Here is a 14,291-nt window from a genome sequence, read left to right as displayed (position 1 = left end):
ACTGGTAATGTGTTCCAGAACGTCTAATAACTTTTATATACACGTTCAGTTCATGACCAAAATAACAAGTTACAGCCATGATGATGATGGTTTTTATTTTACCTTTAGGCAAGTCAGTTAAGAACAAATTCTTATTTTCAATGACGGCCTAGGAACAGTGGGTTAACGACATATTTGGGGCAGAACAACAGATTTGTACCTTGTCAGCTCGGGGGTTTGAACTTGAAACCTTCCGGTTACTAGTCCAACATGCTAACCACTAGGCTACCCTGCCGCATGACTATGATGATGATGAAGACGATGATGATGACGTTGGACGTGTGATGACGTGTGATTTGTATGATACTTTCCAACCATTTTCAAAGTTTACCTCCTCTACTGATCAGTCTTCCATGTCACTGTCTTCCCCTCAGCACCTGGAATAAGTCCCTGTTGTAGCAGTAGAGTCACTGTGCAGTCTGACTGAGGGAGGTTTTTGTACGGCTCTGTATCACTGTGTGAACACTCCACCACTGTGGTAACTCTGACAATAGTAATCTCCTGCATCTTCAGCCTGGACTCCACTAATGGTCAGAGTGAAGTCACTCCCAGATCCACTGCCACTGAATCTAGATGGAGACCCAGACTGACGTTGGTTGGAAGTGTGCATCAGGAGTTGAGGAGTTCCTCCAGGTTTCTGTTGATACCAGTGCAAATAGTGTCCATTGCCCTCACTGTATACAGCACTGCTGGTCTTACAGCTGAGACTGATTGAGTGTCCCACTGAAACAGTTTTCACTGCACGAGTCTGAGTCACAGTGACCTGGCCTCTGGACTCTGAAACAGAGATGAAATGTATCAATTAGCAATCAAATCAAATCAAGTCAAAGTTTATTTGTCACGTGCGCCGAATACAATAGGTGTAGGTAGACCTTACAGTGAAATGCTTACTTACAGGCTCTAACCAATATTGCAGAGGGAAAAAAAGTATGGTGTGTGTGTGTGTGTGTGTGTGTGTGTGGGTAAGTAAAGAAATAAAACAACAGTAAAAAGACATTTGAAAATAATAGTAGCCATGCTATATACAGACACCGGTTAATCAGGCTTATTGAGGTAGTATGTACATGTGGGTATGGTTAAAGTGACTATGCATATATGATGAACAGAGAATAGCAGTAGCGTAAAAAGAGGGGTTGGCGGGTGGTGGGACACAAAGCAGATAGCCCGGTTACCCAATATGCGGGAGCACTGGTTGGTCGGGCCAATTGAGGTAGTATGTTCATGAATGTATAGTTAAAGTGACGATGCATATAAGATAAACAGAATGTAGCAGCAGCGTAAAAGAGGGGTTGGGGGGGCACACAATGCAAATAGTCCGGGTAACCATTTGGTTACCTGTTCAGGAGTTTTATGGCTTGGGGGTAAAAACTGTTGAGAAGCCTTTTTTGTCCTAGACTTGGCATTCCGGTACCGCTTACCATGCGGTAGGAGAGAGAACTGTCTATGACTGGGGTGGCTGGGGTCTTTGACAATTTTCAGGGCCTTCCTCTGACACCGCCTGGTGTAGAGGTCATGGATGGCAGGCAGCTTTGCCCCTGTGATGTACTGGGCCGTACGCACCACCCTCTGAAGTGCCTTGCGGTCAGAGGCCGAGCAATTGCCGTACCAGGCAGTGATGCAACCGGTCAGGATGCTCTCAATGTTGCAGCTGTAGAACCTTTTGAGGATCTCAGGACCCATGCCAAATCTTTTTAGTTTCCTGAGGGGGAATAGGCTTTGTCGTGCCCTCTTCACGACTCTCTTGGTGTGTTTGGACCATTCTAGTTTATTGTTGATGTGGACACCAAGGAACTTGAAGCTCTCAACCTGATCCACTACAGCACCGTCGATGAGAATGGGGACGTACTGGGTGCTCCTTTTCCTGTAGTCCACAATCATCTCCTTAGTCTTGGATACGTTAAGGGATAGGTTGTTATTCTGGCACCACCTGGCCAGGCCTCTGACCTTCTCCCTATAGGCTGTCTCGTCGTTGTCGGTGATCAGGCCTACCACTGTTGTGTCGTCAGAAAACTTAATAATGGTGTTAGAGTCGTGCCTGGCCATGCAGTCATGGGTGAACAGGGAGTACAGGAGGGGACTGAGCACGCACCCCTGGGGAGCTCCAGTGTTGAGGATCAGCGTGGCAGATGTGTTGCTACAATAAATTGTTAATTAATTTGTCAACTTAGCATATTCACTAAAACTGTAATGGGATTATATATTTATTGCTATTATCCGGGTAACTTTCTGTCAAATATATTACCTTGGAGTAAGATGGCAAATACCCAGATGACGATGGTGAAACAAGTCATGGTTGTTGTGGGTTCTGCAGTCATGAAGTGTTAAACTCAAAGGGATATGACCACTCCCAGAGCACTGAAGCATGTCCTGTCTATGCAAACAGACTTTCTTGATCCCCCAGGGAAACTGTAGTTGAAGAGATCTGTGTGATTAGCAGCAATTCATTAAGGTTGAGGCTCATCATGGTCATGGTCTTCATTGGTAAACAAGCCTCATCTGGGCTCAATGAATGACTGGGAAGGTGCTGAAGGGTTGGCAGGAGTGACATTTTAACTTGATGGAACCACAGGACATTTTCAGTTATAATCATGTTTATCTCAATAAATATGGTTGAATCTTAGCTTGAAATTCACTAACTGACTGACACCCTACAGAGGCTGGGTTATTTATTCTTAAATTATGTGAGACATTACTATTGCATATAGATGGAGTCCATTCAACTTATTGTGTGACATGTTATGAAAACGTTTGTTGGCCATAGCAGCAGGGAAGTAATATTTATGTAGTCTGGACCTGTAAGTGTTATCAGTTCAGGAATGCTTTAGCATGAGGGTGAGTTGAGTTGACATAATGTCAGCATCACTGATATATTTATCTCAGTGTATTTTAGTTCAGTCAGTGTTCCATGTCTCTGTCTCTTCCTCCTCAGCACCTGCAGTAGATCCCAGCTGTATCAGTACAGTCAGTGTGCAGTCTGACTGAGGGAGGTTTTTGTACGGCTCTGTATCACTGTGTGAACACATATTTACTATTGGGGATGTGTAAACTCTGACAGTAGTAATCTCCTGCATCTTCAGCCTGGACTCCACTGATGGTCAGAGTGAAGTCACTATGAGATCCACTGCCACTGAATCTAGATGGAGTCCCAGATTGAACGGTGCTTGTATAGTAAATGAGGAGTTTAGGAGCTCCTCCAGGTTTATGTTGGTACCAGGCTAGATAGTTATTGTTATACACATTACTGCTGGTTTTACAGTTCAGAGAGACTGTCTGTCCTGGAAGAATAGCTATCACTGCAGGAGTCTGATTCACAGTGTACTGTCCTCTGGATTCTGAAAAATATAATAAAAACACAATTATTAAAAACATAATAAATAGTTCTGAATATACATAAAGCCATATATATGATTCTTTCATATAGCTTGAATGATATTTTCAATAATACGAAGAACAAAAAAATTGTAACCTTGAAAGCAGAGGGAAAGTGTCCAGATGAAGATGGTGATAAAAGTCATGGTTGTTGTGGGTTCTGTTGTCATGAACAACTCTCAGTTGTGAAGTGTTAAACTCACAGGGATATAAACACTCCCAAGAGCACTGAAGCATGTGCTGCCAATGCAAAGTGTCCTCTATGCAAACAGATCAGGTTGATGCTGGGATCTGTGAAGAGAGAGGGCAGCAGACACATTTTAGTCATTTAGCAGACACTCTTCTTCAGAGCAATTTACAGTATTGAGTGCGTACATTTCACATACTGGTTCCCCATGGGATCAAACCCACAACCATTGCATTGCAAGCGCCATGCACTACCAACTGAGCTACACAGGACCAGTTAGCTTCTTTCTACATAGACAATCCTGGAACCAGAGGGTGGCTATTTAGGGTTCAGGTGATATTTAGACTTGAGGGTCTTTGTACTCTGGTTTATAGAGTTTATTACTATGTTATAACATCAGTAAATATGGTTGAAATCTTGCTTGAAATGCACTATTCAGCAGGGGGACATGACTGGTGTATCTTTTCTGAAATGATGTGAGACATTATTATCACACACATAATTATGCAGCCCATTCATTATCTTGCACATTATTGCGTATAATGCTATGTTTGCATTGGATTTTTCAAAGCAGATGTGGAATAATAAATTATGAAATGGGTGAACGTTGTAGGATCTAGGGGAAAATGATCAAGGTGGTTATGATTTTCTATAGATAATATAATTCCTAGACATTTTTAAATGTCAGAATCGTGTGTATAGGTGGCAGGGAAGTCAGGCACAGGAGAATCAAACTGAATGTAATGGAGTTATTTAATAACAATAAACGAAACATAACTCCAACACTAAATGTAACAAATAAAACAAAGTGGGTACGAGGACCCGTCGCGCACCAATACAAAACAACACAACACTGAAATAACAAAAAATCTCTGCCAAAGACATGAGGGGAAACAGAGGGTTAAATACACAACAGGTAATGAATGGGATTGAAACCAGGTGTGTAGGAAGACAAGACAAAACCTATGGAAAATGAAAAATGGATCAATGATGGCTGGAAGACTGGTGACATCGACCGCCGAGCACCGCCCGAACAAGGAGAGCCGTCGTGACAGGCTGACCGAGACCCCCAGACGTTTCATGAACGCCTTCCAGACCCTTGATGTGAACTGGGGACCCCAATCAGACACTTTATCCTCAGGCACCCCATAGTGCCGGAAAACTTGTGTAAACAGGGCCTCTGCAGTTTGTAAGCCATAGGGAGACCGGGCAAAGGGAGGAGACGACAGGACTTAGAAAAACGATCCACTAAGACCAGGATCGTGGTGTTACCCTGTGAAGGTGGAAGATCAGTTAAAAGAATCCACCGACAGGTGGATTAATTGTCAGATTCAACAGAAGATCTCTTTGTTTCTTGGGACCTAGAACAAGCATCTCTGTTTTGTCCGAGTTTAAAAGTAGAACGTTTGCAGCCATCCACTTTCTTATGTCTGAAACACAGGCTTCTAGCGAGTGCAATTTTGGGGCTTCACCATGTTTCATTGAAAGGTACAGCTGTGTGTCATCCACATAGCAGTGAAAGTTAACATTATGTTTTCGAATGACATCCCCAAGAGGTAAAATATATAGTGAAAACGATAGTGGTCCTAAAACAGAACCTTGAGGAACACCGAAATGTACAGTTGATTTGTAAGAGGACAAAAAAATCACAGAGACAAACTGATATCTTTCCGACAGATAAGATCTAAACCAGGCTAGATCTTGTCCGTGTAGACAAATTTGGGTTTCCAATCTCTCCAAAAGAATGTGGTGATCGATGGTATCAAAAGCAGCACTAACGTCTAGGAGCACGAGGACAGATGCAGAGCCTTGGTCTGATGCCATTAAAAGGTAATTTACCACCTTCACAAGTGCAGTCTCTGCTATGATGGGGTCTAAAACCAGACTGAAGCATTTTGCATATATTGTTTGTCTTCAGGAAGGCAGTGAGTTGCTGCGCAACAGCCTTTCAAAATGTTTTGAGAGGAATGGAAGATTTGATATAGGCTGATAGTTTTTTATATTTTCTGGGTCAAGGTTTGGCTTTTTCAAGAGAGGCTTTATTACTGCCACTTTTAGTGAGTTTGGTACACATCCGGTGGATAGAGAGCCGTTTATTATGTTCAACATAGGAGGGCCAAGCACAGGAAGCAGCTCTTTCAGTAGTTTAGTTGGAATAGGGTCCAGTATGCAGCTTGAAGGTTTAGAGGCCATGATTATTTTCATAATTGTGTCAAGAGATATAGTACTAAAACACTTGAGTGTCTCTCTTGATCCTAGGTCCTGGCAGAGTTGTGCAGACTCAGGACAACTGAGCTTTGGAGAAATACGCAGATTTAAAGAGGAGTCCGTAATTTGCTATCTAATGTTCATGATCTTTTCCTCAAAGAAGTTCATGAATTTATTACTGCTGAAGTGGAAGCCATCCTCTTGGGAAATGCTGCTTTTTAGTTAGCTTTGCGACAGTATCAAATAGACATTTCGGATTGTTCTTATTTTCCTCAATTAAGTTGAAAAAATAGGATGATCGAGCAGCAGTGAGGGCTCTTCGATACTGCACTGTACTGTCTTTCCAAGCTAGTTGGAAGACTTCCAGTTTGGTGTGGCGCCATTTCCGTTCCAATTTTCTGGAAGCTTGCTTCAGAGCTCGGGTATTTTCTGTATACCAGGGAGTTAGTTTCTTACGAAAAATGTTTTTAGTTTTTAGAGGTGCAACTGCATCTAGGGTATTGCGCAAGGTTAAATTGAGTTCCTCCGTTAGGTGGTTAACTGATTTTTGTCCTCTGACGTCCTTGGGTAGGCAGAGGCAGTCTGGAAGGGCATCAAGGAATCTTTGTGTTGTCTCAGAATTTATAGCACGACTTTTGATGCTCCTTGGTTGGGGTCTGAGCAGAGGGCTGAATGTAACCCAGCTACCGACGGAAGTCCTCTCGTAGACTACAGCGGTAATTGTCGATCAGGGCCCTGTCGCTCCATCCAGCGCCAGCAGCCAGGGTCCTAAACTCCAGAGCAAACTCCTGTGCGCTCCTCGTCTCCTGCCGCAGATGGTAGAGGCGCTCACCCACCGCTCTGCCTTCGGGTGGGTGGTCGAATACTGTCCTGAAATGGTGGGTGAACTCCTCAAAATGATCAAACGCCTCTCCACACACAGCGCTGGCCCACTCCAGGGCTTTCCCGGTGAGGCGCGAGACGAGGGCGTAACTCTTTTCACGGTCCGATGGAGCTGGGTGGACCGTGGCCAGTGTCGTGTCTTCGGCTATGCCGGATTATGTGATATGACTTGCTATTCTACAAAATAATTTCTCCGTGATTAATATCACCTGATTGAGCAAATCATGTAAATGTAATTAACTAGAGAGTCGGGCACCACAAAATACATTTTATAGAGCTGTTATCTTCCGAATAAACTTTTAAAGACCTAGTAATATTTTACATCCGTAGAAGTCAACATTAATCTTCATCTTACTTTAGTCTCATCTGAAAGTTGTAAATTCTTGGTTATCTGCAAGAACCCTGGCTAACAATTTGAATCAGCAATACAAAATTGGGTTTAATCATTTATTTACTAAATACCTAACTAATCACACATACACATAATTAAATCATAACTTGATTACAAATTACGTCATAAAGGAAAACATCCCTAGCGGGCGGAACAGATATGACAGCTTGTTACACAAAGGAAAAGGGGCTGGGTTGAGTGAAAGAGCGGGAACAAAGGTGAAGCTGTGCTATCGTAAATACAGTATCTTATGCATTCTAAATTACCGCCCATTTGGAAAAGGAAAATGCAATAAATATTTACTCTGAGCTGTGCTTCAGTAGGTTGGTGGTAGATGGAAGGCCGTGTTGCCAAACCGAGTCCTCTGTCCTTTGAAGAATGTCTCTGGTTGTCAATTGGATACGTTGTAGTAACATTGTTGTGTGATAGATGGGATACTCTGTCTGTTCCTTCCTAACCTGCGTTTGCAGCTGCGGTCGCTAACTCAACAGCTAGGAGGTATCACTTCTGTAGTGAATAAGAGTTCAAGGTTCATACTATTCGCATCCAAAGCTCATGCTGATGTTGGCTTCGTTCTGAACCATTCTGACATAGGACCGTCGCCCTCATATCCTCGGAACAGGAAGTTCTGTTGTCGTCAAGGCTTTATATAGGAAGGGAGAAGAGGGCGTGTTTGAAAAGTTTTATAGCCTATGTCCCTTCACAGAGGCGGGCCACTGAGTGAGCAGCCCTAACTTGTAAAAACCCATATCTCACATTTTAGAAGCTAAAATCACATTTCATCCCGTCACAAATAATTTAATATTCAAACATTTAAATTGAACAACAATTCCATGTGAATCCGATAACTCTGATGTGTAGACTTTCCACTGTAGAGTTTGTCATCTTAACATTGATGAGAATGTCTCAGATGACAACCGAACTGACATCATATTCATTAAGTACCACCGCATATTTTCAATTGTTCGGATTACCAGAATATAGTTAATTTCCCCCCACATTCTGATGTTCCCAGAATCCCTATGTTAACCAAGTTTAAAAAAAACTGTAGCCTCAGTAGGTTAGAGAGAGGAAAAAGGGGGGAAGAGGTATTTATTACTGTCATAAACATATCCCCCAGGCCAACGTCATGACATCACATACAAGCTTAGATTGAGGAGAAAACCCTAGCAGCCGGCAGTATCTCCGCCGTACCCCTTAGGCAGGGATAAATGGATCCTGCTGTGTTCAGGCGGGAAAAGGGTGCTCAGGGGAGACCCCGGATGTGCTGGTGGAGGCGCTGGAAAAACTCCCTGTCTCTCCCAGTGGTCCATATTCTGGACAATGCGATCTATGGCGGCGCTCAGATTGTCAATCATCTCCGTATGTTCCATGATGCGCTCCTCCACCTCGGGGTACCTTCTCCTGGTGACTTCATTTTTTGGTCAGAGATTCTGTCAGAGTCGTGTGTATAGGTGGCAGGGAAGTCAGGCACAGGAGAATCAAACTGAATGTAACGGAGTTATTTAATAACAATAAACAAAACATAACTCCAACACTAAAAGTAACAAATAAAACAAAGCGGGTCCGAGGACCAGTCGCGCACCAATACAAACCAACACAACACTGAAATAACAAACAATCTCTGACAAAGACATGAGGGGAAACAGAGGGTTAAATACACAACAGGTAATGAATGGGATTGAAACCAGGTGTGTAGGAAGACAAGACCAAACAAATGGAAAATGAAAAATGGATCAATGATGGCTAGAAGACCGGTGACGTCGACCGCCGGGCACCGCCCGAACAAGGAGAGGCTTCGACTTCGGCGGAAGTCGTGACAATAAGAATGTATGTGTCGCCACTGATTGGTTGACACTTCAGGAATGCTTTGGTGACAGTATATGGGTTACCGCTTCAGGAAAGCTTTGGTGACAATATATGGGTTACCACTTCAGGAATGCTTTGGTGACAGTATATGGCTTACCACGTCAGGAATGCTTTGGTGACAGTATATGGGTTACCACTTCAGGAATGCTTTGGTGACAGTATATGGGTTACCGCTTCAGGAAAGCTTTGGTGACAATATATGGGTTACCACTTCAAGAATGCTTTGGTGACAGTATATGGCTTACCACGCCAGGAATGCTTTGGTGACAGTATATGGCTTACCACGTCAGGAATGCTTTGGTGACAGTATATGGGTTACCACTTCAGGAATGCTTTGGTGACAGTATATGAGTTGACAGATTTGAAGATGCACTGATATATTTAGCTCAGTGTATTTTAGTTCAGTCAGTGTTCCAGGTAACTGTCTCTTCCTCACCACATGCTGTCATACCCAACTAGTGCAGGTACTGTGAAATCTGAGGGAGAATTCTATACGTCTCTATAGCACTGTGTGAACACATGTTCATCATTGTGAAGGTGTAAACTCTAACAGTAGTAATCTCCTGCATTTTCAGTCTGGACTCCACTGATGGTCAGAGTGAAGTCACTCCCAGATCCACTGCCACTGAATATAGAGGGGGTCTCAGAGTTAGGGGTACTAATGAAATATGTAAGGAGTTTAGGAGTTTCTCCATTTCTGTTGATACCAGGCCAACCTCTGTCTTTGTCTGTAAATGTTTACAGCACTGTTGGTCTTACAGCTGAGACTGACTCAGTAACCCACCGAAACAGTTTTCACTGCAGGAGACACAGTTATCTTGACTCTGAAACAGAGATGTATAATCATTAGCATTCAATTGTTTATTAATTTGTCCAGTACTGTATAAAATAATAAATTTATTTTCTCAGGGTAATTTTCTGTAAATGATATAACATTGAAAGCAGAGGGCAAGTGTCTAGATAAAGATGGTGATAAAAGTCATGGTTGTTGTGGTTTCTGTTGTCATGAAGGACAGCTATCAGTCATGAAGTGTTAAACTCACAGGGCTATAAACACGCCCAGCACTGAAGCATGTGCTGCCAATGCAAAGTGTCCTCTCTATGCAAACATACCTTCATGATCCCAGAGGGACACTGGGTGCGTCTACACAGACAGACCAAATCTGATCTTTTTCCCATTCATTTGTCTCTTGACCAATCACATCAGATCTTTTGACATCAGAGCTGATTGAATTGGTCAGACGACCAACTAGTGAAAAAAAGATCTGAATTGGGCTGTGCAGACCAATTGGCTGGAGTGTTTATGGACATATTCAATCTCTCCCTTTCCCAGTCTGCTGTCCCCACTTGCTTGAAGATGGCCACCATTGTTCATGTAACCAAGAAAGCAAAGGTAACTGAACTAAATGACTATTGCCCCAATAGATCCATAGACGATGCAATCACCATCGCACTGCACACTGCCCTATCCCATCTGGACAAGAGGAATACCCTGTCTGTAATACCCTGATGTAAGAATGCTGTTCATTGACTATAGCTCAGCCTTCAACACCATAGTACTCAACATTCAGAACATGATTCAGAACATGATGCTGATGTTTGTCCCCATGTGCAGTTGCAAACTGTAGTCTGGCTTTTTTATGGCGGTTTTGGAGCAGTGGCTTCTTTCTTGCAGAGCGGCCTTTCAGGTTATGACGATATAGGACTCGTTTTACTGTGGATATAGATACCTGTTTCCTCCAGCATCTTCACAAGGTCTTTTGCTGTTGTTCTGGGATTGATTTGAACTTTTCGCCCCAAAGTACGTTTATCTCTAGGAGACAGAAAGCGTCTCCTTCCTGAGCGGGATGACGGCTGCGTGGTGCCATGGTGTTTATACTTGCGCACTATTGTTTGTACAGATGGACGTGGTACCTTCAGGCATTTGGAGATTGCTCCCAAGGATGAACCAGACTTGTGGAGGTCTACAATTTATTTTCTGAGATCTTGAGCTGATTTCTTTTGATTTTCCCATGATGTCAAGTAAAGAGGCACTGAGTTTGAAGGTAGGCCTTGAAATACATCCACAGGTACACCTCCAAGCAGAGGGCCAGTGTCCAGATGAAGGTGGTGATAAAAGGCATGGTTGTTGTGGGTTGTCATGAAGAACAGCTCTCAGTCATGAAGTGTTCAACTGACAGGGCTATAAACACTCGTATAGCACCTGGTCAGATGCATTAGCAAATGAGTGCTTCAACTCTATTTCAGTGTCAATGTAGGCTCCCATCATTAGAATATATTTTGTCCTGCATGAGCTTGCTCTAATAATAACAGTAATTAGGTGGGTGCTTATATTTGTCCTATTTCAAACACATGTATTATACACTCCACTACTGTGGTTAAGGCCAGAAACTGGCATTATTAAAAACGACCCTGGAGCAATTAGGGCTAAGTGCTTAATTGTCACATTGACAGATGTTTCACTGTGTCGGCCTGGGGATTTGAACTAACTGCCTTTTGGTTACTAGGCCAATGCTCTATCCGCTAGCTACTTGCCACCCCTATAATATCATTAAACAGTAACTGTTTACTCAGATCAGGAATGTATGGTACCTTTTATGTTACACCGCCATTGTATTGTTATTCTGATGATGATCAGATATAATGAACTGTCTGTTCACTCATGCTCGGTCTCTGATGTAAGTTCCTCTAATCAGTTAGTGAACACTTCTCTAAACTAAAGCTGGTAGGATTCCTCTGGTAGTGTTGTCTGTCCTCTGTGACTTTACCACCACTGTTAAATCTGAGATCAACATGTTTAATAAAGGAATATACAACATGGATCACTATCACTACTGCTGCTGCTGTTGTCTTTCATATGGACAATATGGAGGAATACTAGCAACACTGATCTAATGCTGGACTGTATCTACAGACTAGGAGAACGCCTGATACACAGAGGAAGGAAAAAAGACTCATATCTGGATTTAAGATCAAATTCATTTGTATTATCTAGAAACAGCTAATATGAAGTGTTTGTTCTACCTGGAAGATGTTAAAGTGTATTAGTGTTGATGATGATTCTGTATGAGTGATCTTCACTGTAACATCTGCAGCATAGAGAGGTTTTTGTACCAGCAGTAATAGGGAATGTATCACTGTGGTGGACTTTTGGAAGCGGCACCAGACTAGATGTGGGAAGTAAGTAAACAACTAAATGAACTGTTTTGTTCACCTTTTGATCTTGTGAGTCAATTTCTCTATCAATTTAGCCTCAATATTGAGGATATTTTGTACTTACCTTTTCTACATGTTTTTGGGAAACAATATACAAGGCCTACACATAATATGGACAATTTTCACAAGTATGTTATTACATCATATTCAATTTGACCTGCCTTTCAGAGATGAGAGTGATTGGCCCACATTCTAGATTAGCTGTATGAATAAACATACTGCACCTTGTAGGAAATGTTCAATGAACAGTAGTTTCATCAAAACCAGAAGAAAAAGCACTTTATTTCAAATGAACAAGAGAAAATCATCTTTGGCAAGTCTTCATACCATAGTAGAGTCAATGATTTGAACCACAGTCTAAAGACATTCAGCTTGTCCAATGGTCAGGAGGTTTCTGTACCAGCAGTAATAGGGATTGTATCACTGTGGTACACTTTTGGTAGCGGCACCAGACTAGATGTTGGAAGTAAGTAACAAGATCTCTTGATATTTCTTTCTGATTACACCAAGTATATTATTCTTACACTCTGTCTCTATGAAAATATTGCGATTTTAGATTTTCTAAATGGTTTAATTGCTTTTGACTGGGCCTTCTTTCAACTAACATTTTATTGAATCATAATGTTAAATTGTAGGTTTATTTATGTCTGATTTGTATGATTGCAGAATATAACTGTTGTTCTGGTGTGACCATTATTTAACAGTATTGGATATAGTAGTCATTATTGTTGCATTGAGTTCATGGTAGCCTTCACTGTTAGTGTGAAGACAAAGGGTCTCAGTTATTTTTGTAACCAACTTCATGAACTAACATGGTTGTTAGTACTATGAAAATACTATGCAAATACTATGAAAATGACTAGGCCATTCTCATCAGATCCATTCCTAAATAATATCTGTATGACATGTATAACTGACGTCGTATAACTTGTAACTCTCCTTATTTAATACTTGTTCGGTTCATAAATCTGCTTTATCATATTACTAAACAATCTAACTTTTACATTCATGTTTAGAGGGCATTTCCAATTCACTTTATTTTGATGTGTACCTTGCTGAAGATGAGCTCTTACTGTAGTTGTACTTGATGTAGTTAATAAGTTGTTGTGTTCTGTTTGTTCCAGGTAACAGTGCCCCCACCCTCACCATCCTGCCCCCCTCTAGTGAGGAGCTGTCCAGTACAACAATAGCCACACTGATGTGTCTGGCCAACAAGGGCTTCCCCTCAGACTGGACCATGAGCTGGAAAGTGGATGGGACCAGCAAAAAGCAGGAGACCAGTCCCGGGGTTCTGGAGAAGGATGGTCTGTACAGCTGGAGCAGCACCCTGACTCTCACTGCCCAGGAGTGGACCAAGGCAGGAGAGGTGACCTGTGAAGCCCAGCAGAAATCCCAGACTCCAGTCACCAAGACCCTGAGGAAGGCTGACTGTTCTGGGTAGGACCCACCAGTCACACACCCCTGTGGAGAGAGATTGCTGGTTCCTCTGCTTTGACTTGCTTCGTTCTCTGATTTAGTGATCACTCTCGTATAGACTGACAGGGGGCTTGGCTTGAGTTCATGTGTCAATCCATTCTGTAGACTGAGATTTTGTTAGATTTAGATTTGATGTGATGTGTTTTATTCACTATCATGTTTGCTTTGATGCTTCAATTATGTAATAATGGATTCAAATAAAGATGTATTTTTGCAATGCATATTTGTGTTGTTTCTATTAGTTAACTGGATCATATATATATTTTTGAATATTTTGAAAAATAAATGTATTCAGTAAGGCTGGTTCATGGTGTCTTTGAAAACTGTTAGGCCTAAACCTCATTCTCACTGAACATCATCATTGACCAGTAATTAATACCATCACAATATACTATGATATAATAGAAGAGGTTCTGGCGTGGTAGTAGTTGATTACTGTCTGTATTCATCAGGATACTGAGTCTGTGTCAGACATGTTTAATTTGACAGATTTCCAGCAATAAAATAAGAACTATCACACAGTCTACCGGTATCTTGGACGTGTGTTATAGTCTATGATTTGAAGCTAAATACATAATAAAAATGACTAACATTACATGTGCCACTACTTCAAGATATAGTATAATAATAGTCTTCCCTACCTCCAAACCCCTG

The 14,291-nt window shown here is 42.0% G+C and overlaps 1 gene segment (V, D, J or C); it reads left to right on the top strand.

The window, feature by feature from the left end:
* Positions 1–11,667: 11,667 nt before the first annotated feature.
* Positions 11,668–13,834, top strand: LOC139393196 (Ig kappa-b4 chain C region-like). The segment is given in 2 exon segments: positions 11,668–12,125; positions 13,286–13,834. A coding segment is annotated over 1 exon segment (243 nt).
* The last annotated feature ends 457 nt before the right edge of the window (positions 13,835–14,291 follow it).

Source organism: Oncorhynchus clarkii, chromosome 33 (assembly GCF_045791955.1).
Source record: "Oncorhynchus clarkii lewisi isolate Uvic-CL-2024 chromosome 33, UVic_Ocla_1.0, whole genome shotgun sequence".
NCBI lineage: Eukaryota > Metazoa > Chordata > Actinopteri > Salmoniformes > Salmonidae > Oncorhynchus > Oncorhynchus clarkii.
This window is presented reverse-complemented; position numbering and strand designations above follow the sequence as displayed.